Source organism: Epinephelus lanceolatus, chromosome 3 (genome assembly GCF_041903045.1).
Source record: "Epinephelus lanceolatus isolate andai-2023 chromosome 3, ASM4190304v1, whole genome shotgun sequence".
Classification (NCBI taxonomy): domain Eukaryota; kingdom Metazoa; phylum Chordata; class Actinopteri; order Perciformes; family Serranidae; genus Epinephelus; species Epinephelus lanceolatus.
Genome location: NC_135736.1, coordinates 29879586 through 29903237, shown reverse-complemented (window position 1 = coordinate 29903237; position 23652 = coordinate 29879586). Strand labels below are relative to the sequence as shown.

General features: G+C 41.7%; 1 protein-coding gene across 1 annotated transcript; it reads right to left on the bottom strand.

Annotated features, from left to right (window-relative positions):
• On the bottom strand, window positions 1–23318 carry smox (spermine oxidase). The gene is made up of 7 exons (XM_033625237.2): window positions 23184–23318; window positions 16143–16377; window positions 13976–14202; window positions 7706–7879; window positions 5236–5980; window positions 3249–3409; window positions 1–548 (listed from the first exon to the last, which is right to left on the bottom strand). Exons 2-7 carry the CDS (start codon window positions 16348–16350, stop codon window positions 396–398), a joined length of 1668 nt encoding a protein of 555 aa, XP_033481128.1. The 5' UTR covers window positions 16351–16377; window positions 23184–23318; the 3' UTR covers window positions 1–395.
• Window positions 23319–23652: the final 334 nt, after the last annotated feature.

Here is a 23652-nt window from a genome sequence, read left to right as displayed (position 1 = left end):
GATGATAGAACTTTTATTTTGTTAAAACTTTCTCAATTTTTATGCATCATTTTCATTATTTTTGAAATAACATAACAATACGTACAGAAGGCACTTACAAAAACAAGTTAAATTACAGATGCTGTTATTATCAACATTATATTAATAAATGATTAAAAAAAACATAACGACAGAATGATAAAGACGAGAAATGACAGCACCATTGGCAAATTTTTAACAGTACATCTCAAATAAAATTTAGCATGATTCGAATCTACAGTACAACAGAAACAATACTCATTTGTTATCAATGTAATAATGCCCGAGCTATGCTTTTAAGTATAACTTAAGCATCGAGATAAAAAGCTTAAAATTCAACAGGTTTTTTTTTTCACTAGTCAGAGGTTTGTTTTATTTTACATATTAGGCTTTGTGGTTTCCGCTCTGTGCAAGTCCTGGTACATCTCTATTAGCCGTGTGGCCTCTCTCTGTCCTGACAGCAAAGCACCATGGGTAGTGGAATAGTATTTTCTGTGGGTGGCCTCTCCAGCGAACAGGACCTGTAGAGGCTAAGGAAGGAGGAGGGGAGGGAAAGGAGAAAAAGATTTTGAGAGAAGAAAACCAGATTCAAAACAACAGCCTTCAATGTCATGTTGACATATTTTTGGCCTCTCGCGCAGCAGCTTTTTCTATTTCCATCTCTGATTCCCCTCTTAGCGCTCCACATGTAGGAGGCTGCAGTAACTTTCCTTTAGGGCTTAAGATTTCAGTTTGACAGGGTTGAAGGACTTCAGTGGAGGGGTCATGCTATTCCTTCAACGGTGTCAAGTGAACACACAAACCCCCCGCCTCCAGCCCCCTTCTCCCCTTCTCCCCTTCACCCAGAACGCATCAGGTTTCATGGTCTAGACTGCTGGCCAGGAAACAGCCTTCTGACCCCCCGACACCAGCTGTATTTGCTCTGCATGTGCTGCGATGTGACATGGTAGTGATGACACCGCCGCATTAGCCAGATGCTCTCAGAGGGCGTGCAGGGAGTGTAAACAACAGTGAAAACACTGCTGTAAAGGTTGTTACAGCTCGATGTCTCTACAACAGTCAGAGTGGGGAAATTAGGAATTAGCTTAATAAATATACACTATTTTACAGGCCCCTTAGTTTCCTAAAATTTCCTGCAAAGGCCCTGATATGTAACTGTAAATTCAAGGGAAGTTTTCCACGACAATCTCTGTAATTTGGTGTTGATTATAGGGACTCAATTTCCATTTGTTTAATTCCATTTAACTGTAGCATACAGACTCTTAATCAGTGCATAGCAGGTCAGCTGAACATACAACAAGCGAACAATTCAAAATGTGGGAGTAATGAGGTTTCCCTATAATAAATCAGCTTTAAATGGGATTAAATCAGGCCGGCCCACCATGGATGGATTACTGAACTGGCCTATTGGGCAAAGGCCCAGGGCCCAAAGTGTCAGGGGCACCCTGGGCCCCTTCGCCTGCAAAATGTAACTCGAAATAACCACGCACTGACCACGAAGAGACACAAAATAAGAGACACACAGGAATGGCAAAGAGACACAAAATGACCAAAGACAACACAAAACTACCTGAGAATAGGAATGGGAATAGGGATGTTTCGATCCAGTCACAAAGATCGGGATCAGGGCCGATTGAGGCAGGTTTTTTTTAACTAATCAGGATCGGCTATTTTGAGCTACATAAAGGATCTGATCCTTTGTTTATAATCAGCTGTCACACACATGTTTTTGGAGAAACATGTGGAGTGCAGCCATTTCCAACTCTCCACTCTCCTTCCTGTGTGTGTGTGACAGCAGGGGCTGAGCCCGAAACACAACACGCCATAAACGAAAGCAAAAATGCAGTATGAGACTGTTTATTTTTGTTCTTACAAAAATTAGGAGCGGCCGTTTAATTTCAGCTCAGTGTCAATGTCCAGTGCGTTTATGGCGCATGGTGTTGATCCACAGGCGGAGGAGAGACAGACAGCAGAACTGATGACATCGGCCCTCATCATGTCACTGCACAGTGCAATAAAAGTGGTATATTAATGAAGCCTAATCTGCACAAATGATGCACAGACGACAAAAATAGAAATTAAATAAAATGCTGTTCATTCAGCTAACTTATGTAAAGGCTGCACCGAAGCAACAAACACTGGAGACTACTTTCTTAAAGGGACAGAGACAGCCACAAGGCCTAAAAGATTAAAGGGATGTTTTTTTTAAATTACCTATTTATTTATTTATTTATTTATTTTATTTTTTCTTAATGCATTGCAGAGCTTGTCAATTGTCAAGTATGTACATTTGATTGAATTATTAACTTTAATGTACTTTATTGGGACAGCCCTACCTGAAATAAATAATACAAAAATGAGACACATAATGACTGTGATGAGACACAAAACAACCACAAAGACACACAACAGGACAAAAAAAATTACCTCAGAAAGACACAAAATGACCTCAGAGACAAAAATAATGACCTCAAAGAGACAAAAAATAATTACAGTGAAACACAAAACCACAAAATATGCCTACAAAGAGATGCAAAACTGCCACTTAGTTTGTCTTGCAACTGTGTATGAGAGGTTGTGGGGCCTTTTGCATGTCTGCGCCCAGGGGTGAATTACGTCATAATCTGCCCTCCACAGAATTAGCTGCAACATTATGAAACAGGGTACATTTAACAAAAGTAACAATAAATATGATGTTTTGTTGTTTTAATTCTTAATGGTGAATAATTTGGTTCAAAATTAACTTTGGTTATCACTGCTTATATTTTAGATGAACATGATTATTGCAGGCCTCCATGTGCCCCCCCCCCCCACCCCCACCCCCACCCCCACCCCCCCCCCCACCCCAACCCCACCCCCACCCCAGTGGCTGGGCCCCAAGAGCTTTCCCCTTTTAACCCCCTCATGGGCGGCCCTAGTTTTAACAGAGAACTTCATCCAAGGATATTCCTCTGAGAATAGTTAAGACATACACTCACCAGAACTGGCTAAACTTTCTCAGACCTTTGCTTTCATTTCCCCTAAAATTAGTAACAAATGATGTATTTCTTTCCAGAAAACCTCCTTGTCAAATTATTAGGAAATTACAGGACTGTAAAATATAGCGTCACAAACTACGTACACACACTTTATTATAAACTTAACACAGGCTACCATTTTGAAATACATTAAATGGTAGCAGTGTTTTTTTTATATTGTCCGCCCCCTGTGTTGTCTTGTGGTTGTCTTACCGGAGCCTTGGTGCTGTTGGCGTAAGGCAGCGGCATGGCCAGCCTCTCACAGTCCCCACCGCTGGATCCCACCCTGGTGAAGGAGTAGGAGCCTCGGATGAAGGGGTTGCTGCCCCACGAGGAGCGCAGCACACGAAAGGGTTTAGGAATGTCGGGGTTCCCTGCAGACAGACAGACAGACAGAAGAGAGGGAGTTAATGGCGATCATGGACAGTCTGGTGGCCACACAAACCAGTTCAAACTAAGAACGTGGCGGCTGTGAGTTTACTGGGACGTCCAATCTGCCAGCTCTAATCAACTGGTGACCCTCTGTGAGCAGAACGGCACCAGCGAGTCTATATGTAATTAAGCAACAGCTGAGGGGATTACACCACACTGACCTCGATGAGGAATGCGTGCATGTGATTTACAGTCGGCAATCTATAGGAAGTCCACTGACCTCCCCATAAAGTGACAGTGGCTGTTTCTGCACTTACACTGTGACCTATTTCTGAGGCAGTCACTTTAATCTGAGTCATTCCTACAGTGAAGCAAGTGCACATTCCTAATCTATTCCAAAACTGTGAGTCAGCCTATAGTCATACAGTGAAACATTTACATTTCTTGCTGCAATCACTTTGCACCCGCTGTGCCTCCTTGTTCTAAGAAAAAGAAAAATCAGTTGCACAAGATGATGATGCGTTTAGGTTACTAGTGGTTGCAACACTGGATAAGCCTTAGACAACATATAACACCCATGACATTTGTATGTATCTGTGTCACAAAAAGGAAGGACTGATCAAATGTCAGGGCCTCCTCTTCACCCTATCTCAACATATGATCAGTCCTTCTGCTCAGTGTTGCTTTTGTGGTGGTGACACCAGACCAGTTAGCTGCTGTTCGCTCCACACAAAAACAGACACCTGAGTCATTCAGCTGTGTTATCTCTACACCTATTATCATGAAAAAAACATACGCACGTCACAGCTGAGGCTTATATCATTTCCTTTATGCGGGACTCAATGACACAACTGAGTTATTGTTGGTGTGAGTCACCGAGCTGAACTTCACCCTGCCAGTGCAATTGTGTTAGCTGTAGATCACTGATTCTTAGTGAAAGCTTTACTACACTACAGCTGGTAGACAGAAGTTGACCTGTTTCCCGTCATAAAAAGCTACACAAATCAGATGTATTTAAAGCAGCTGTATCTTTAATGAAGAATATTTTGTCTTTAAAGGTTCATTGTGTTAGATTTAGGGAGATTTAGTGGCATCTAGTGGTGAGGATTGCGGATTGCAACCAGCTGAAACTCCCGGTTAGAATTCCTTCAGTGTTCATTGTTCAGGAGGGTTTTACTGGTAATAACATTAAATAAAGCACTTTGTCGTCACAAATCAGTGTTTCTCTGACGATGTTTGGCATGTAGGAGACAAGCAACTAGCCCAGCACTGGCTAATGTGTGCTCACCTTTTTTCTCTGATAACTTTAGATACAGAAGGACATTCAGGAGGTTTTAACCTGGAGCCAAATTATCCGCAGAGGTCTCCTCCTCTCCAAAACAAACTGTCACTTTAATTTACATACTAAATAAAGCAGTTTTAAGTTATAAAATCACTGTTATCTGACGCTCATGCACCAGAGTTGCTGCTAACTTTAGAGGCCGATGTGAAAAGGGAATGGCCCTCTCTAGAGCTAGTGTTTGGTTTGTCTGTTTTGCACTACTGGATCCCCATAGATGAGCGCTTACTCCCTATGTAGATATAAATGTCTCATTCTAAGGTGACAAAAACAAAACTATTTTTATTTTCAGGTGATTATAGGCTAAAGAAAACACACAGATTTTGATTAACTAAAAGAGACAGTGTGGGAACTGAGACACAAAGAAATGATTCTTGTGTGAATATCAACCTAGAAAACCCACAGAAGCTTCTGTGATGTAAACAGGATGCATGATGGGTAACATCTGCCCACAATACACAGCTCTGTTTCCTGTGTGTGTGTCCTGACCTGTGAAGCGCCTCAGCAGCTCAGTGCAGGTCTCGGCCACTGTTTCATCATCGCAACGCTCCATGTACAGCGCCTCCTGCCCGCAGATCCAGCCGCTCAGCATGTAGCCGTAGCGCTCGGGCGGGTAGAGGACGTCGAAGCTGCAGATCTTCTTGTACCACAGCTCCTCGGGGTAGGCCAGCTGTTCTAGCTGAGCCTCATCCTCCCACACAAACTGGATGCTGTTGCACTCGGGGCTCCAGAAGGGCTCTTCAAACTCTAAGAATATCTTATCAGTGGTGCTGATGCCCAGTTTCTCGATGGCAAACACTTTGTCCTCGGGCAGAGAGGGGGAGAACATGACCTCGTGGTTCTGCTTCAGGACGCCCAGAGAGGCTGTCACGATTATGTGGTCGGCTGCGATCCACTCCTCGTCCTCACACTCCACGTAAATGGGGTGACCCAGGAGCTGAGGGTCCATTCGAGACTGGCAGCCGTGGTTGTTTTCGTTGTGGTTGTTGTCCTGATGGGCGTCGCTGTTCTTGCCGATCACCTCCCGATGCTGGGCTGAGTAGTTCCAGTGGATGCAGCGGACTGGTTTGCTAAGGCAGACAGTGCTGGAAGGGATGTCCTGGGCCAGGAGCTCCACGACCTTCATGAAACCTTCAGGAATGACATAATGTGCACCAGGGATCTCTGTCCACTCGCCGAACTCACTCAGAGACACTTCATCCATACTGGGAGAGCTGCTTTCACAACTCTCCACCTGGAACAGGAGAACACAGAGGATCGAATCAGTTATATTTCCACCACATTACTGCTGCAAAAAACCTCAAATTAACTGTTACACCCAAGGACAACATCTTGATCACTTTACAAACACACTACTGGCATTTTGAACCTCTACACCTGTTGAATTCGTATTGCGGCTGAACAAATCAGCATCATTAAACTGGTTTTAACACACTGGGAACACATGTTTTATTCAGAGGACACATACAGGTGGTGTGTTGTTAAAAGGCAAAATTACATCACTGCTTCTGAATCATTGAATAGTGAGCTAGCATGGCAGTGGTCTCCTCTCTGCTGCAGTATACAACATGCTCTGTTTCCTATGTCTTTGTGTGTGGGCGGGAGCATGTAGAGAGCGCTCAGATGATTATATTAATGGAGACAAAGTTTCAATTAAGGTCTATTCATGCAGACAATAATCATGAGGGGCTCTCAAATGTTTTTATGACATCCGCCAGAAAGAAAAAAAAATGCTTCACTTCCCTTGCATGCAGCGAGTTTATCATTTAGTGCCACATCGATTGGATGATTAATCATTAAAAGTTCTACTTTGACACTTTGGGAATTACAATTATTCGCTTTCAGGCTCTGAGCAGTTGCCAGGTAATCAGCAAAGACTCCAGGAAATAACCCCTCCTGCCCAAGAAATAGTCTGACATATAAACCTAACTAAAAATGGCAAATAGTTGTTTTTCCAATTCTTTTTGTTCAGATTAAATAAACTAGAAATAACAGCTACTAAATGAGGCTGAAAGGCAGACTTGCTGTTTCCCCGGCTCCAGCCTTTGTGCTAAGATAAGCTAATCTCATAGGCTTCTGGCTGTAGCTTTCTATTACTTGATATTATCAGTTGTTTATCAAGCAAACATGTCAAAGATTACCTAATCACATCTTCTTAATGTGATGATTTTCTTTCTTTTCTCTGTTTTAGTTTATCTCTGGTGGTTGAACAAACCAGTGATGACATTTTAAAATGATTAATAAAGAAACTGATCATGTAAATCATGATTAGCTGCGTCCCTATCATCACTGAGTGCTTATCAAGATGTCTCCTTTCTAAAACTGCATCAAGCCAGCCTGTTTTTTCTGCCATTGCAAGCTCTTATAGTTTTTATATTGTATTCAGGTTCTCGGAGTAAAAGCAGTTATAAAAGAAAAGATATCTGAGTAAAGTCTCAACTCTGTGGCAGGAAATAAAGAGCTCGACTTGGAATGACAAACCCCCAATCATACTGTTGTCATTAGATATCTAAGTGGATTATAGGTTAGGGGGAAGTGTATAAAAGCTCATTATTTATTTAACCAGCTAAAGCCTCATTGAGAATTACAATCTTGTTTACAAGAGTGTCCTGGCTAAGACAGGCAGAGTGGCAGACATACATTATATAACAGTTATGAACAATAAAAAAACAGAATCATGGCATATCAAGAAATCACTGGATTACATAGAGGCAAATAGTCAAAGCATCTAAAACCCTCCAACTCCCTCAGCTCCTCTAGACCCACATCAGCCCCTTTTTCCATTTCAAGGTGAATGCTGAGAACAGATAACCCTTGTTATTAGTGCCAGCAGGCATACAGATTTGACCCATATCTGCTATCTTGTTCCTAAGGAGATGTAGGTTTGAAAACACACTACGTTTTCACACTTAGTTTCCACATTTCTGACATGACACACACATTGTGCACACACACACACCTTGAGGTACTGTTGAAGCATAGACAGTTTGAGCTTCTTGGTGCTCTCAGAATCATCAGGATCCAACATAATCTTCTTGCGCACCACGTCCCGCGTGAAGACGCCGACGCTGTTCTGGCTCTCGGCGCAAACTGGCTTCCCATTCTGGAAGAACTCTTGAGTCAGCTCGTACACCTAAAGCAGGGGAGTCAGGAGGAAGGAGAATGAGGAAGGAGGTAGAGAAAGCAGAGAAGTGTGAGAAAGAAACCAGTTGAGCTCAGATCGGGGAGGTCAGGTCAGTAGTTGGTTGTTTCAAACGGTGAACTGCAGCATGATGGAGAAACACCACAGGCAGCACAAATTACTGCACATTAGGAAGAAATGCTCCCAGCAGCTATGAGAGCAGCACCTTATTAGGAGAAGAAGGAAAAAGTAGACTTGTTGCTTCGCTAATAAGATGCGACATGATGGCTGTGATGTGTTGATGTAAACACCAGATTGCCAGACACATCAGAGGTGATAACAAACCATTACCTAGAAAGTAACATCTGTAATGTATTAACATAATTCAAGTCAAAACATTAACAGTATCAATCTGGCCTGTGTTTACCTTAAAGGACCAGTGTGTAGGATTTCGGGGGATCTATTGGCAGACATGGAATATTATAATCATATTTTCATTAGTGTATAATCATCAGAATGAGTCCTTCATATCTACAGAGCAGGTCCTCTTCTGCAGAGCCCACCATGTTGCATGTTTCTACAGTAGCCAAGAATGGACAAACCAAAAACTGGGCTTAGAGAAGGCATTTCACATTCATACGTTACCTGGAGGCCACCATAGGTTCTCTTCCACGCTCGCAAAGGGAAGGATGAGCGAAGGGGTATTCAGTTGGTTGCAATCTGCAACTTCAATGCTAGATGCCCCTAAATCCTACACACAACTCCTTTTGGTTAATGCATTGGACTTAAAAAAACATAATCCTTGATTTACTGCATGCAGATCAAGTGGCTTAGCTGTAAGCGCTTAATGTATTGTTTAGTAAAGTGGGGCATTAGTTGAAAACAAAGTCTTTGTTTATGATTGTATAACCCTTGATAATGAAACGTAATTATGACATAATTCATTGTGGGGTTGGATTGTATCTTGTTGGTATAATACTGACACACTTAGATTGTGGGTTAGATGATTATCAGAAAATTAGTTTCACATAATTTCACAGGCCTCAGGTTCCTAAATGTGAATATTATATATTATATTATCTGGGTTTTTTGTCTTCTGTGACAGTAAACTGCGTATTTTGGGCTGCTGGTCAGACAAGGGAAGCAATTCTTCTATCTTTCATTATTCTCTGAGGTTTTAAAGGTCTAGTGTGCAGGATTTAGTGCCACCTAGTGGTGCGTTTGCAGTACTGAAACTTCTCCTGTGTGCCAAGCATGTAGGACAGGGGTGTTCAAACTTTTCTGAATGGGGGCCAGATAAAACAACGTGAAAATACCTGAGGGCCAACTGATTCTCGCATCTAAATGTTTTTTTTTTTTTTTCATTTTAAAGTGAGACAAAGGCAAACATTTTTATCGTTCGTATCGTGCCTGTCTACAATGTAGTGTATGATAGTGCTATCATTGTAAGGTGAAGGGTAAGAATGCGAAGTGATCTTACTCGATTAACCATTATTGTGTAAAGGACCACATATTGTATATTTTGAAAGTCAAGCCGAGGGCCGATTAAAATTGGTCTGTGGGCCAGACTTTGGACATGCATGATGTAGGAGAATTATGGCGGGTGACGAGAAAACGCAAAAATGGGAATGTCCCTATCTACAGTCGGTGTTTGACCATTCTGGGCTACTGTAGAACAAAATGGCTGACTCCGTGTAAAGGGACCCGCTCCCTATGTGGATATAACAGCTCATTTCTAAGGTAATCCCCATAAATCCTACACACTGGACCTTTAAAAATGAAATAAGTACTAATCAAAACATTTTAAAAGATTAATATAAAAATAACTGTTATCAAGTAGGGTGACTGTATAACAGCTGCAGAGCGCTTGAGGCATTAGTGGACATGTTGTTGTTATGGCGGTCAGGTGATAGAAACTCCCTCAACGAGATGATGAAGACAATAAAGATTAGAGCTCAGAGCCCAGTGAGTGGCCTTCACATGATGCTGACCATGACTCTGGTACTCATCAATCTACAGTATGACAGTCAGGGCTGAATAACACCACAAAGACTGATAAGAGTGGGCTGAGCCTGCAGCATGGTCAGCTATTGAAAACACATCCTGGAGACAGCAACTTAAAGGCTCGGTAAGTCTAGTCAGCATACACAGAAAGCATGATGAAGATTTTTTAAAGGCTGAAAGAAAACTCAAGGAAGGTGATGATGAAAGGAAGTCAGTAAACGTAGGAGAGGCAAGAATACCTCCAGTTTTTAGGATTCTGAAACTGCGTCTGTAAAGGTGTCAGGGTTAGGGGGTGTGAACCTCCATTAAGAAGATTTATCACAAGGTTTGACTGAACTGATGGACCTGAGTTTATGTAGAAAGCACAGATGTAGCAAGGGTTAATAAAAATAAAATCCCTCCTCTGTGTCCATACCTTCTCTCTGTAACTGCTTTTCCAGACGTGACCTACTTAAACTATAATCATTCTCTGACAGCGGCTGCTCCAGAGCACAGAGCAGAGAACTGGACCAACGGAAATGGTCACTCCTTGTTAAATTCAGCCCGCTTTGGTGGACATTTTATTGGTTCACCTCACGATGGCTGAAGATATATTTGATAATGTAGTGATGGGTGATAGCAGTGGCTTTTATTTCCACTTGAGTAGCTTTAGGGAAGTTACAATCATCTTAGTTGCTGCCTGACAGTATCTTATAGTCTACATAATCAGCCTGTTACAACTCTGCACTGAAGCTGTATGATGGTTTTGCGGAGTGAAATATTCAAACTCAAGTGTCCATGTTTTTAGAGAGCTGCACCGTTCTGTCAAGTGGAAATATTCTAGATTAGTGGTTCCCAACTGGTCCAGCCACAGGGTCCAGATTTCTCCTTTGTCATTAGCTCAAGGTCCACACAGTTATAGACCAATATCTAATCTAATCTAATATCTAATCTTCCCTTTATGTCAAAGATCCTTGAGAAAGTAGTCGCAGACCAGCTGTGTGATTTTCTCCAGGATAATAATTTATTTGAGGAATTTCAGTCAGGATTTAGAGTGCATCATAGCACTGAGACAGCTCTAGTTAAAATTACAAATGACCTTCTGATTGCTTCAGACAAAGGACTCGTCTCTGTTCTTGTTTTATTAGATCTTAGTGCGGCGTTTGACACAATTGACCATCAAATTCTACTGCAGAGACTGGATCACTTAATTGGCCTAAAAGGTTCAGCACTAAGCTGGTTTAAATCTTATTTATCTGATCGTTTTCAATTTGTTGACGTTCATAATGAATCATCCTTACGTACCAAAGTTTGTTTTGGAGTTCCGCAAGGTTCTGTGCTCGGACCAATCCTATTTACTCTATATATGCTTCCTTTAGGTAACATCATTAGAAATCACTCTATAAATTTCCATTGTTATGCGGATGATACACAGTTGTATTTATCGATGAAGCCAGAAGAAAGTAATCAATTAACTAAACTCCATAACTGCCTTAAAGACATAAAAAATTGGATGAGCACCAATTTCCTGATGTTAAATTCAGACAAAACTGAAGTTATTGTTCTTGGCCCCAAACAACTCAGAGACTCTTTATCTGATGACATAGTTTCTCCAGATGGCATTGCTCTGGCCTCTAGCACTACCGTAAGAAACCTCGGAGTAATATTTGATCAAGATTTGTCTTTTAATTCTCATTTAAAGCAAACCTCACGGACTGCATTTTTTCATCTGCGTAATATTGCGAAAATTAGGCCTATCCTGACCCGAAAAGATGCAGAAAAATTGGTCCACGCTTTTGTTACCTCAAGGCTGGATTACTGTAACTCTCTATTATCAGGTAGCTCTAGTAAGTCCTTAAAAACTCTCCAGCTAATTCAGAATGCAGCAGCTCGTGTACTAACAGGAACTAAGAAACGAGATCATATTTCTCCTGTTTTAGCTTCTCTGCACTGGCTCCCTGTAAAATCCAGAATTGAATTTAAAATCCTACTGTTAACTTATAAAGCTCTAAATGGTCAAGCTCCGTCATATCTTAGAGAGCTCATAGTGCCATATTATCCCACCAGAACACTGCGCTCTGAGAACGCAGGGTTACTCGTGGTCCCTAAAGTCTCCAAAAGCAGATCAGGAGCCAGAGCCTTCAGCTATCAGGCTCCTCTCCTGTGGAATCATCTTCCTGTTACGGTCCGGGAGGCAGACACCGTCTCCACATTTAAGACTAGACTTAAGACTTTCCTCTTTGATAAAGCTTATAGTTAGGGCTGGCTCAGGCTTGCCCTGTACCAGCCCCTAGTTAGGCTGACTTAGGCCTAGTCTGCCGGAGGACCCCCTATAATACACCGGGCTCCCTCTCTCTCTCTCTCTCTCTCTCTCTCTCACTCTCATCCTATTACTGCATCTTGCTAACTCGGCCATTCTGGATGTCACTAACTCGGCTTCTTCTCCGGAGCCTTTGTGCTCCACTGTCTCTCAGAATAACTCATACCGCAGCGGTGCCTGGACAGTGTGACGTGTGTGGTTGTGCTGCTGCCGTGGTCCTGCCAGATGCCTCCTGCTGCTGCTGCCATCATTAGTCATTAGTCATACTTCTACTGTTATTATACACATATGACTATTGTCACACAAGTATACTGTCAGATATTAATACATACTTTCAACATATTGTACCACAGTAGCCGGAACTATAACTATAATATTATTACTTTCATTAATGTTGTTGTAAGCTACTGTCATTACCTGCATCTCTCTCTCTCTCTCTCTCTCTCTCTCTCTCTCTCTCTCTCTCTGTCTCATTGTGTCATATGGATTACTGTTAATTTATTATGCTGATCTGTTCTGTACGACATCTATTGCACGTCTGTCCGTCCTGGAAGAGGGATCCCTCCTCAGTTGCTCTTCCTGAGGTTTCTACCGTTTTTTTTTCCCCGTTAAAGGGTTTTTTTTGGGGGAGTTTTTCCTTATCCGCTGTGAGGGTCTTAAGGACAGAGGGATGTCGTATGCTGTAAAGCCCTGTGAGGCAAATTGTGATTTGTGATATTGGGCTTTATAAATAAAATTGAAATTGACAGTTATACGTTTAGCATCATATTTGCGTTTGACCATGTCGTCAAGCTAGTTTCCTGTCTCTTTCAAGTAGCTGTCTGTTAGTTACACACTTTGCAGCAAGAAACAGCACTTCAAAATAAAAGCTCTGTGCCAGAAATTCAATGTGCTTCAAAATAAAGTGTGTTTTTGACAAACTTGACATGTTCGTGAGTCACTTGCAGCCCATTCAGAATGGACTTTTGGACTGAACCACTGCTCTGGATGTCTTTTTGTATCATTTTACACACATTTCCCAAAATTCAGCTCAACATAGTTTATATTTTGTGTCAGTGAAAACTTTAAAAAAACAGTGTGTAAGATTTAGAGGGATTTAGTGGCATATAGTGGGGAAGACTGCAGACTGCAACCAGCTGAAATGTCTCCTGGTTACAATTTATCCAACGTTCATTTCTCATGAGGTTTTTAGCAGGAGCTGAATTACCCGCAGAGGTCTCTTCCTCTCTAAAATAAATGGACCAAATGATTATAACCAGCATAAGAATTGAATAAAGCAGTTTCACTTTACAAACCAGTCTTTTTCCAATGCCGTTTGGCATTTCGGACGCAGGAAGCTGGCCCACCACATGCTCACCTTTTTTCTCTGATAACTTCAAATCAGAGGTTTTTAGTGGGAAACAAATTATCTGCAGAGGTCTCTTCCTCTCTAAAATAAATCATGCTCTCAACAATATCCCACTGTGTCCCCATTTGGTCCCTCATCACAAAGGAAACCATTGAATCAATAGCAAAACTATAAAACAGAGCTTACAAGATCCAAGATCTGGAACAAGATCCCATAATATGTAAGAGCAAAATCCTACACACTGAACCTTTAAAGTTCAATTTTAGAGAAATTTTAGGGAGTTATCACTGGATACTATGCTACATAATATAAGTTACATCATATTTCTATGTCAGGCAGGCTGAACACTGAGTATCTCTGTGTTCTTGTGCATGCATGAATCCACTTGTGCATATAAGCGTGAATTCCACATGTGTGCCCACTGCATGCCTGTCCATGTGCATATGTGTTCCCTCACCTCATTGTACAGGTCACTGAACTCCTCCACCAGGTCCTTGGGGATCCTCCTACCGCCGTTGGTCTGGTAGTGAGCCACGCCATTCTTGGTGTACAGGCTGATGCGGCCCACGCTCCTCTCCCCATCCGAGGTGTGCTCCAGCAGCCCGTTGTCCTCTGCCAGGTGGTACACTGGGTTCCCATTGGACCCATGGATCCAGGTGGCTCCAAGCTCCAAAGTTGCATTTCCTACAAAAATAAAAAATAAAAAAGCAGCACAGGTCATTGAGTTTGAAAAAGATGGATCTCTTTGATCTACGCATCTCTGCTCTCTGCTTTGTTAAGGCGCATTCACACTCGAGTGTTAGATAATTGGGCTGTTCAAGAACAAGGTCAACTCAATTGTCATACTGAAGTTGCTTAACCCCACGGGAGTACCATTAATTTCATTTTTTACTGAGGATGTTGGCATCACGCATGCATATATTATTACATTCATTTATATAATACAAACTGGCCAATGCAAAGACAGACAACGTTCCCATGATTACATAACGTCCAAGCACATAAAGAGGCATTTATATAACAGACGCAATCATCCGTGTACCTGAAATACAGGTTTATATTTAACAGTATGTATGTGTTCTTTACATGTGACCTCTTTTATGTGCATACAGCAGATGTTGTTCTCTACTTGTTTTTTCTGTCGAGATGAAAGAGTTTCTCATGCAACTTTCTCTGACGTGAGACCTGCAGTTCAGCCAACGTTGTTGGGAAAATCCCAACATCTCCAAAATGTCAGCATCACTTGGAGCTAAAAATGCATCTGAAATGTGCATTCATTCAAGTTATTTAGGGAGACACAGCCTGAGTGTATGGCTGGCTGATTGGGCAAACAGTACTTATTAAACAAGCTTAATTTGGCCTGTGATAAAAATAAAAACAGATGCAATGTACTTTAATACGAAAAAGAAAGATTATATAATAATATTTCTGTAGCTTGGCTTTTAAATTTTTCACTCCAGCTTGTATCAGATGATTCTTTGTTTTTGTCTCAGCAGTCAAACGGAGCTTTGCATGGATATAGCTGAGAAAAATGTGGAATTGTTACCCGGGAGAAATGCTTTTATTCTAGTTCGCAATTTGTCGGTGCAGTGCAAACCTCTGATGTTGTAAAAGTATTTCTATAAACCCACATATATATTGACTTATAAAAACAGTTTGACCGTTCTCATGGCCGGATGCTACAGCCAGGAGAGAGTTAGCAATTTAGCAGGAAGACTGGAAACAGGAGGAAACTGGCTCTGTGCTCAGATAACAAAATAAGATAACATATCTTGTTTGTTTAATCTGTAGAAAAATCAATGTGTAAATGACATGTTGTGTGTGTTCAATTCAACTGTGAGTTCAATTTAGAGAGACTGCCTGGAGGCTAGCTGTTTCCTCATGCTCCCAGCCTTTATGCCAGGCTAGGCCACCCACTGGCTCTATTTGGCCAGACAGAGGTATCATTCTTCATCATCCAACCCTCTGCAAGAAAGCTAATCAGCGTAATTTACACTATGTTAAGCTATTACTTTCTTCCACCAGTGTTCCACCATTATATTTTTATTTATTAGCACCAGGCAGAGGCCCCTATGATACAATACCATCACAATACTTAAGTCAAAATACAATATTATAGCAATTTTAAACATTTTGCGACAACATGTTTTGCAATATATTGTGACTTACGCTGCATGTTATGTCCTCAACATCTGTTTTATCTTATAAGATAGTCTGTTCATCTCACTTCAATCATTTTTGGTGGAGCAGAATCTATCTATTGGACTAAAAAAGCAATTTATTTTATCATTCTATGGGCTACTAAAAGTTTCATTTGTATTTGCATTATTGATGATTTGTGTAAGAAAAAACAAATCAATACTTGCCGTCGTGTGCCCATACATAACTGCCACAGAAAATATTGTAATACTATGTGGTATGGCACTTAATGGCACTTAATTATCATCACACTAGCCACAGATAAAATGTATAATAACCCATGTCATTGCTGTATGTTTAGAAAAATCAAAAGGCTGAGGTATTGCACCAAATAAATGTGTTGCACAGGCCACAGTAACAGTGTTTAGGTTAGTTGAACACAAAGTTTCAGGTAACAGCGGGTAAACAGGGACGCGTCCTCTCACCAAGCTGAACGCTGTGAACTCTCCCGCCGATGTGGTCTGACGCCTCTAGGACAGTGACATCCGTGAAGCCGTTTTTCAGTAGGATCTTAGTTGCAGCAAGGCCGGCCAAGCCAGCACCAATCACTACTATTCGAGGCTGCCGATGAGTGCGTAGGCCGCTACTAAGAGGATCATCAGTGCTGTCTGAGGAAATTTCACAACTTTGCATGCCGTCCAAGATCCTCTTCGATGGAGTCTGTGGGCAAATTCAAGAGAAGGACCCGAGTTAGAAATGGCACCATTATACCGTTAACACTGACTCAGCAGGCGACGGGCGCTCGTACAGCACAATAAAACTGAGTGAAAGATATAATATACTTTGAAATAAATACCCCGTGAATGCATACACTGCTAGTTGGGTGGGTCATGTCGGGTTGCAGTATGTTGCCTCCTATATCATGTCCCCAGTGGATATTTTCAGCCACTGATCACTGTTGCTTGTGTACTGTAAAGCCCTCTGAGGCAAGCTGTGATTTGTGATATTGGGCTTTGAATTGAAGTGAATTTGAATGAACTAAAATCACTAATTTTGTACCGCTGTGGTTGCTAAATTACTAATATAGGTATAAGAAGGTGTAGCTACCAGGTGCCTGTGGATATGTTGAGTTCCAATAACAGTATTGTCTGTTTGTTCAGATTTGACTGAATTGATAAACTTAAAAAATTTGAATAATAATAATAAAAAAAAAAAATTTGGTGTTCAGTAACTATGGAGCCCCCTAAGTCTCCGAATGTGGGTGTAATATATTATCTTTTGAGCATAATAACGTGTGTGAACAAGATATTACATTAATCTTATCTACACAACAATTTATCATGTGCAAACAACACCCGTTTTTCATAAGCACAAGTTAATATGCCGTGCAAACAAATGATTACCTTGTGTCTACAAGATAAAATATAAATATTCCAGGACTCCTTAAGAAACAGTGTCCATGTTACTTTGGATAAACAGCAGAATTCACTATGAACAGTTTCATTGAAACTCGCGGTGAGGTCTGACGATTATACACAGACACTGTTTCTGCAAAGGCACAAGGCTCTTGTGGAATATCTCAGCTCCGAGAGCCCCACAAACTGAATTCCTCCATTGTACTGGGCTGGAGGCAGACATCCCAGAGACAAAACTTGAAATGACTGATACCACAAGAGACATAATAATTATATGGCTGAACTGATCCTGAGCCCAAAAATGACCTATGCACCTTCAAGCTTGCGTCGGTTAATTTGTCCTCTTTGGAGCTCTGTTCTCTTGTGTTGGTAATTAAGTGCTGACTACACAGATCTCTTTTACAGCTGATAAGTGCTGCTTATCGGCATTCCCCCAAGTATGACCCGAGTATACAGCCGTACTCATAACCGATTAATTTCAGTCGTCTCCGTGATGGCTTTACATTATTCTGTGTATCCTGTTGGACGACATTTATTTTTAGAGGTCCCTGTTCCATTCATCACAACACAACTGCACAACTCTAAAATGCTCAGGGACACTAACATTCAGTGTGAAGAATACACAAGCGACCTTGTTATCCCAGTGCACAAGGTTGCTTGCTGTGGATGTATGGACAGCTGTGTGTAAGAATAACACTGCAGGAGTCTATTCAAGAGACATTCCTATCAAGCCAATAGACATTTACTGTCAGTTTTTTTTCATGGAAGATGTACACAGTTAAAACTGTTACCTCAGAATATTTGTTAGTATAAAATGGGTCTGTTTCTCCATGCCTGACGTGCATGAGGAATGATAAAAACTCCCCTGAAGTAAGACGGGGATATTTTGGCATTACATGACACAAACACACACAGAAACATACTCCCCGCTTTGTTACCACAGCAACACTGGACACAGGGCAGCACATATGTGGAAATTGCACACTGATGTTTCCCACAAGTGAGATCACACAGCACAAAGAATTCAGTGGAATTCAGTGGATCTGAATATCAAGCTTATATTTGTGTGACGCATGAGCCTCACAGGAAGTCATTAATCTTCCTGTGCCGGGCCAGAACCATAGACTGTATAAAATAATGGCTGTTGCTACTGTTACGTCACCCATAAGTTTGTGGACTCCCAAGAGTTTGGCATTTCAGCTGTCCCCATCTTGGATTTTTTGAAGCCAGGAGTGATTATATTCAGACCAGAGGGTGGAGCTATGGAGCAGCGAGGGGTGGGTCTGACTGAGCGAGCGCGCAAAGACACACGACTACAACTTTAGGCCTTAAAAATCTTTAATGAGTTGTATAAAAATGAATTCTAATTTAATCTGTTTTGGGGCCAGCCTCAAGTGGCCATTCGAGGAACTGCAGGTTTTGGCACTTCTGTGTTGGCTTCATTTCCCCCAGACACTGTCGCTTGGCCAGAGCTCAGAGTGTAGTTAGTGTAACGCTCCTCTCCACTTGTCTTTAACCTATACTGAACTTTGACTCCACTAAAACTGTGTTGTAAGCGTGTTGTCAATCGTGACAACTCCTCTGGAGGAATCACAAGAGCTGACAAAGAGAGTCGGAGAGGAAACCACGAGCCAGCATTGCAAGAAAAGATATGTGGGGGTAACATGTTGCAGTAAGAACCAGAATGTGATGAACTACAGAGAACATGCACAGGGAGGTCTGTAAAAGCTCTACAAAGCTTCCTGTTTTCAATGTCTACCAGAGTCTTGGTTGAACGCTGACCTCCAACACAGATGTGGATTAAACCTGCTGATCTGAAAGGGTTAACGCGTGGGTCATCTGATCTGACTTCATGACCCTTCTTCTGAAAGTGGGTCAGGCATGGCACAGATTTACTGAAAGGGCATTTACAGTCCTGAAATGGTAATATATATCAGGAGAGAATCTGCAGTCAAAGATTTAGCCGTACTGTTTATATTGGTTCGGCGCGGTTTCTGCAGTGGTGCGGGCGTTGCACCAGACCGTTGTCTGGAATAAGCCGGAAGGCAAAGCTTTCGATTAACTGGGCATGAGCTCTGGGTAGTGACAGAAAGAACGAGATTGCTGATACAAGCAGCCGAAATTAGTTTCCTGCGTAGGGTGGCTGGGCTCAGCCTTAGAGATAGAGTAAGGAGCTCGGACATCCAGAGGGAGCTTTGAGTAGAACCGCCACTCCTTTACGTCGAAAGGGGTCAGTTGGGGCAGTTCGGCTGTCTGATCCAGATGCCTCCTAGGTGCCTCCTGTGTTCTGAGCAGCTTTTTAAAATTTCTGTGTGTATCCGCAACCACAGGAGACATATGTCTGCACTTGAAGTTTTCACACGCCCACCAATGAATTACACTGAATAACATCTTTGTATTATCACATAAAGCAATGTTTGAGGTGAGTTGTTTCTCTCTCTGTTCCTTTCAGCTGTGACCATGTTGCATTAACACAGACAACGCAGCTCAATGACAACATTAATCATAAGTTGGAGTCCCAGAATCTGAAATGCTGATACATCAACATGAATGGACTCACTCTTCGGCTGCGAAGAGAAGGAGATGAAATGGTGATGTCGGTTTGACTTTTTTTTTTCTTTTGGCAACAATCAAATATGACTAGCACAGCGACCCAAAAATGATGTGAGGTGGTGAAATAAGGCTTATTTAAAATGTCACACAAACAAAAGCCCAACAAAAGGCCCCTCTGTGATTGTTGGGCGGCACCTGTTGACTGAATCGGTGCTCCTGAATTGAGGCCAACATGTTTGTTTACTGCGCTGTTACATGTGAACTGGTCAAAGAATGGATGGAACAAATTGTGAGTTTCTTTTTAATGGATGTTTTTTCAGTACTCTGCTGCTCTTTTATATGCCACAGCTCTTTGAGATGAGGATCGCGGGGGGGGGGGGGACTGTTTTGTTTGCTGGAAAATATTGTATTTGTTGTGTTTTGTTGGTTGATTTGCGGCATATTTGTGAGCATGTGATTTAAGGGCTTATTACGTCATTTTGTTTGTGTACATATATGTGAATAATACAGAAAAGTTTTCCTACAGCTGAAGGCGAATTAGATTTAAGACTTTTGAGGACTTTATAAATGCCACTGACACACTAAACATAACCCTACATCAATTATTAGGCCCAGTTGGCAGGTTGTCTTGATGATTGTATATTTCTCATTCTGTGGGATTCCACTGCCTTTATTCCCACTGCACCGAGTTTGAAAAACTTCTGGCAATAAGCACACTGAGCCTCATATGCATTACCTTGGACCAGTTTGGACTACAACTAACTAGCTGACAGAGGATCCTCTGCATCTGAGCATAAAATCATACTTGACTGATTGATTTGAGCCATTTTCACACAAATTAAGACCTTATTTCAAGATGAATCAAGTCAATACCTTTAAAGACTTTTTAAGGACCCCTTAAGAGTATTAACATATTTACATTGGCAGCAGGTTGTACATCTATTAGTGTATGAATGAGAACAGTTTAACCACCTGCAGCCAGTAAAATCACTTCTGATGAAAGGTAATGCATGTGAAGTAACACAGAAAACCATTACAGAATCACAATAAGGTACATAAGGAAAATATATAGGGTGTGAAAATGTTTCCTGCCAGGAGAGCCCAGAGGCCAGCTGTTTGTTTTACACATATGCCCCCTCATAAAACATTTTACCAGCTATTTGGGACTAGCTGGCACATTAACTGTCTGGACAGAAAGAGACTGAAAAGATCTGTAAGTTTGAGTGTCCTCCTCATCTGATTATATTCATACAGTGTAATTACTTAAATTGCTCAGCCTCTTAATTGTCTGAACACTAAACTTTCCTGCTGACTTGGCCAAAGATCATGATCATTTGGGTCAAAACTCCATGAACAAAGGTAATCATGAAAACCCAGAGTAATTTCTTTGTAACGTCTTCTTTACACTTCATGTGTTACTTGAGATTTGACCTCCTCAAACTGCAATATCCTCTCTCTATGCACCGTGGAAGTAGGTGAGGTTGTGCCAGAAATCCCAACTTTATGTCTGCACAGGATGACCAGGCAGGTTTAGGCTTTTACTGTTCACTAAAAAAGTCTATTGAGGTCACATCTTTGCATCATTTCATGTGGAAACTCTCAACGATTCAGCATTCACACAGAATTAATCTGTTAATGTCGGGCTTGACCCATAAAACAAAGCCTGGGTCAGTGCTAAATCCACCTGATTCTATAAACACTGGTTTAAAATGACTGACGGATCTAATTCATCGACAGCCTTTGATCACTTCACACATCGGCCCCTCTGACAGATTGCGCATCCCTCCCTGGTTGCTTGTAATTATTGCGCGGCTGGTTAATACACTCGCCACATGCCACCTCTCAGCGCTTCACCCCACCACTGCAGATTAATATGTGAGCTGGCCTTGGGTGGAAAGGCGGCTCAGGGTGGGGTGGAGTGTGAAGGGATGGAGGGAGGGAGGGGGCTACCACTGACCTAGAAATGGCAACCTACAATACAGTTCATCTGCCAGTGGCCTTTTCAAAAGCAGGGCCAGCCTTAAGCAGGAATATTAAATTCACGCATCTGACTTTACTGCTCTCCTCTCTCCTCCAGTTGTGAGTCCACACTCACGTCTGCGTTTCCTTTATCAGCCCCGTGTGAGTGTGAGCATGGTGGCAAACATTTCTACATCACTACATAAGAAAGAAAAAAAAAGCAGTGTAGTCTGAGGGCTCGGTGCCAAAGGCCAGACATTCCACACTTCTCTCCCAGCTCTGATTCTCCAAAGATGAGATGGAGTGGAGACACACACACACACACCGCTGTGCTACTGTACACCACTGTGGATGTTCCCCTGGTGCCGTTAAAGAGTGCCCTGAGACCCATAATATTCCCAAACAATAGGCTCGGTGCACTCAATTACACAATGATGGCAGCTAAATTATCACCACAGAGAGATGATAGAAAACAATAAGAAAATTTAGCCTCTAAGTTCATACTTCTGTATCTTAAAAGCCCTGAGTGTACCACGTTCATATAAGCCCCCTGTCATGAAGAGTTTATACATTACAACAAATTATTAAGAGTTCATAATGCTTCATAGAGCTGGCACTTACGGGTTGCCAGGCTGGACGATCTGACCTCTTACTTGTACCAATTTTTAACATTTATAACCACAGACTTGAGGGATTAAATTCTCTTTATTAGTGACTTTGCAAGTGCAGGCTTGTTAGAAAGTGAGAAAGAAATGGCATAAAGGTGAACACCAGAAAATCATTTTTTCCTCACCTAACTTTATCTTTCTTTATCTTTTATTAGATTAAGAGTGACCTAAAAAACCGCCATTAGTTAGCCTACAAATTATAAAAGCTTTAAAAAGGTGGCTCACTTGAAAGTGGTACTAAAATGCAAAAAATAAAAATGAAATGACAATAAAACTTATGGCAAAAAAGGAAAAATGGGATTGGAGACAGGGAGGATCACAGTGCTCGATGTCATCCTATATGCTCCCTGGCTGGAAAACTCATCTGTATAGGAAAACCATCCGCTGCCACGTATAAGCGGTGATGCCAAAGTGGCAGCAGTTGGAAACAAAGCGAGCAACTTCACTGAGTTGCTCTGATCCACCGTCAGTGACAGACAGCATGTGATGGAGACACTGCGAAACCTCCGACACGTTTTAAAAGAAGCGTAAAACACAAATCCACCTTATTCCAGACAGAGTCCTGTTACGCACACACACATGCACATAAACACACACACACACACACAGCGACCTGTTATACATCAGTGTAACTAACATTTCATGTGATCTGTGGTCGGTGTGTACACACGTTGTTTTTGTTTTTGTGCGGCGCTTTCTGTCGTATTAACACAACAACTGGGTGACATTCAGTATAATAAATGTGCGCTCGCTCACAGCGCTGACAACTCCACTAAATCATCTGTTCTCAGTGTATTTCCAGCGATGTGTCCTGATACAACATGTTTTTTTCTGCTCACTATTTAAATCCCCGCACTCGCCATCACACACACAGTCCCGCTGTGGAAATAACAAATGTGTTAGATGTGGTGTTAGTAGAGCAGCTGCTTACCTGACTCTCTTAGTCTTCAGCTTTAAAACCTCAGAGTGCTCCTCTTTCCTTTGTGCCTGTTTTTCCCTCAGACCGGCTCCGCTTTGTATTTATGCCTGGAAACCAGAAGCAGCCAGTTTCCCCGTGGCCGCTGCCTCCTCATTAATTAAATATGAGCATGATGACGACAGAGATCAGCCCTCCACTGCCCGTTGTCACCGAGCTGCCTGCTGCTGCTGCTGCTGCTGCTGCATGTAATACACGGGTACACACACACATCCTGTTACATAGCCTACTAAAAAAAAAATAATAATAATCAGATGAATGGAAAAAATAAGAAATAAATAGGCCTAAATACTAATAATAGTAAAGTAATGATAATAATAACAATAATTAGAATAACAATAACAACAACAATAATAATAATAATAATAATAATAATAATAATAATAATTAAAAAATGATAATATAGTTATATGATGCTGAAAAA

Bases quoted from the DNA above. Each gene is read 5' to 3' on its own strand.
- smox (XM_033625237.2), bottom strand. From the start codon at position 16,350: ATGCAAAGTTGTGAAATTTCCTCAGACAGCACTGATGATCCTCTTAGT. The intron at 14,203-16,142 runs GTGAGAGGACGC...TTATTTTTGTAG, and splicing joins AGTTCACAGCGTTCAGCTTG to GAAATGCAACTTTGGAGCTT. The intron at 5,981-7,705 runs GTGTGTGTGTGT...CTCCTGTTCCAG, and splicing joins TGCTTCAACAGTACCTCAAG to GTGGAGAGTTGTGAAAGCAG.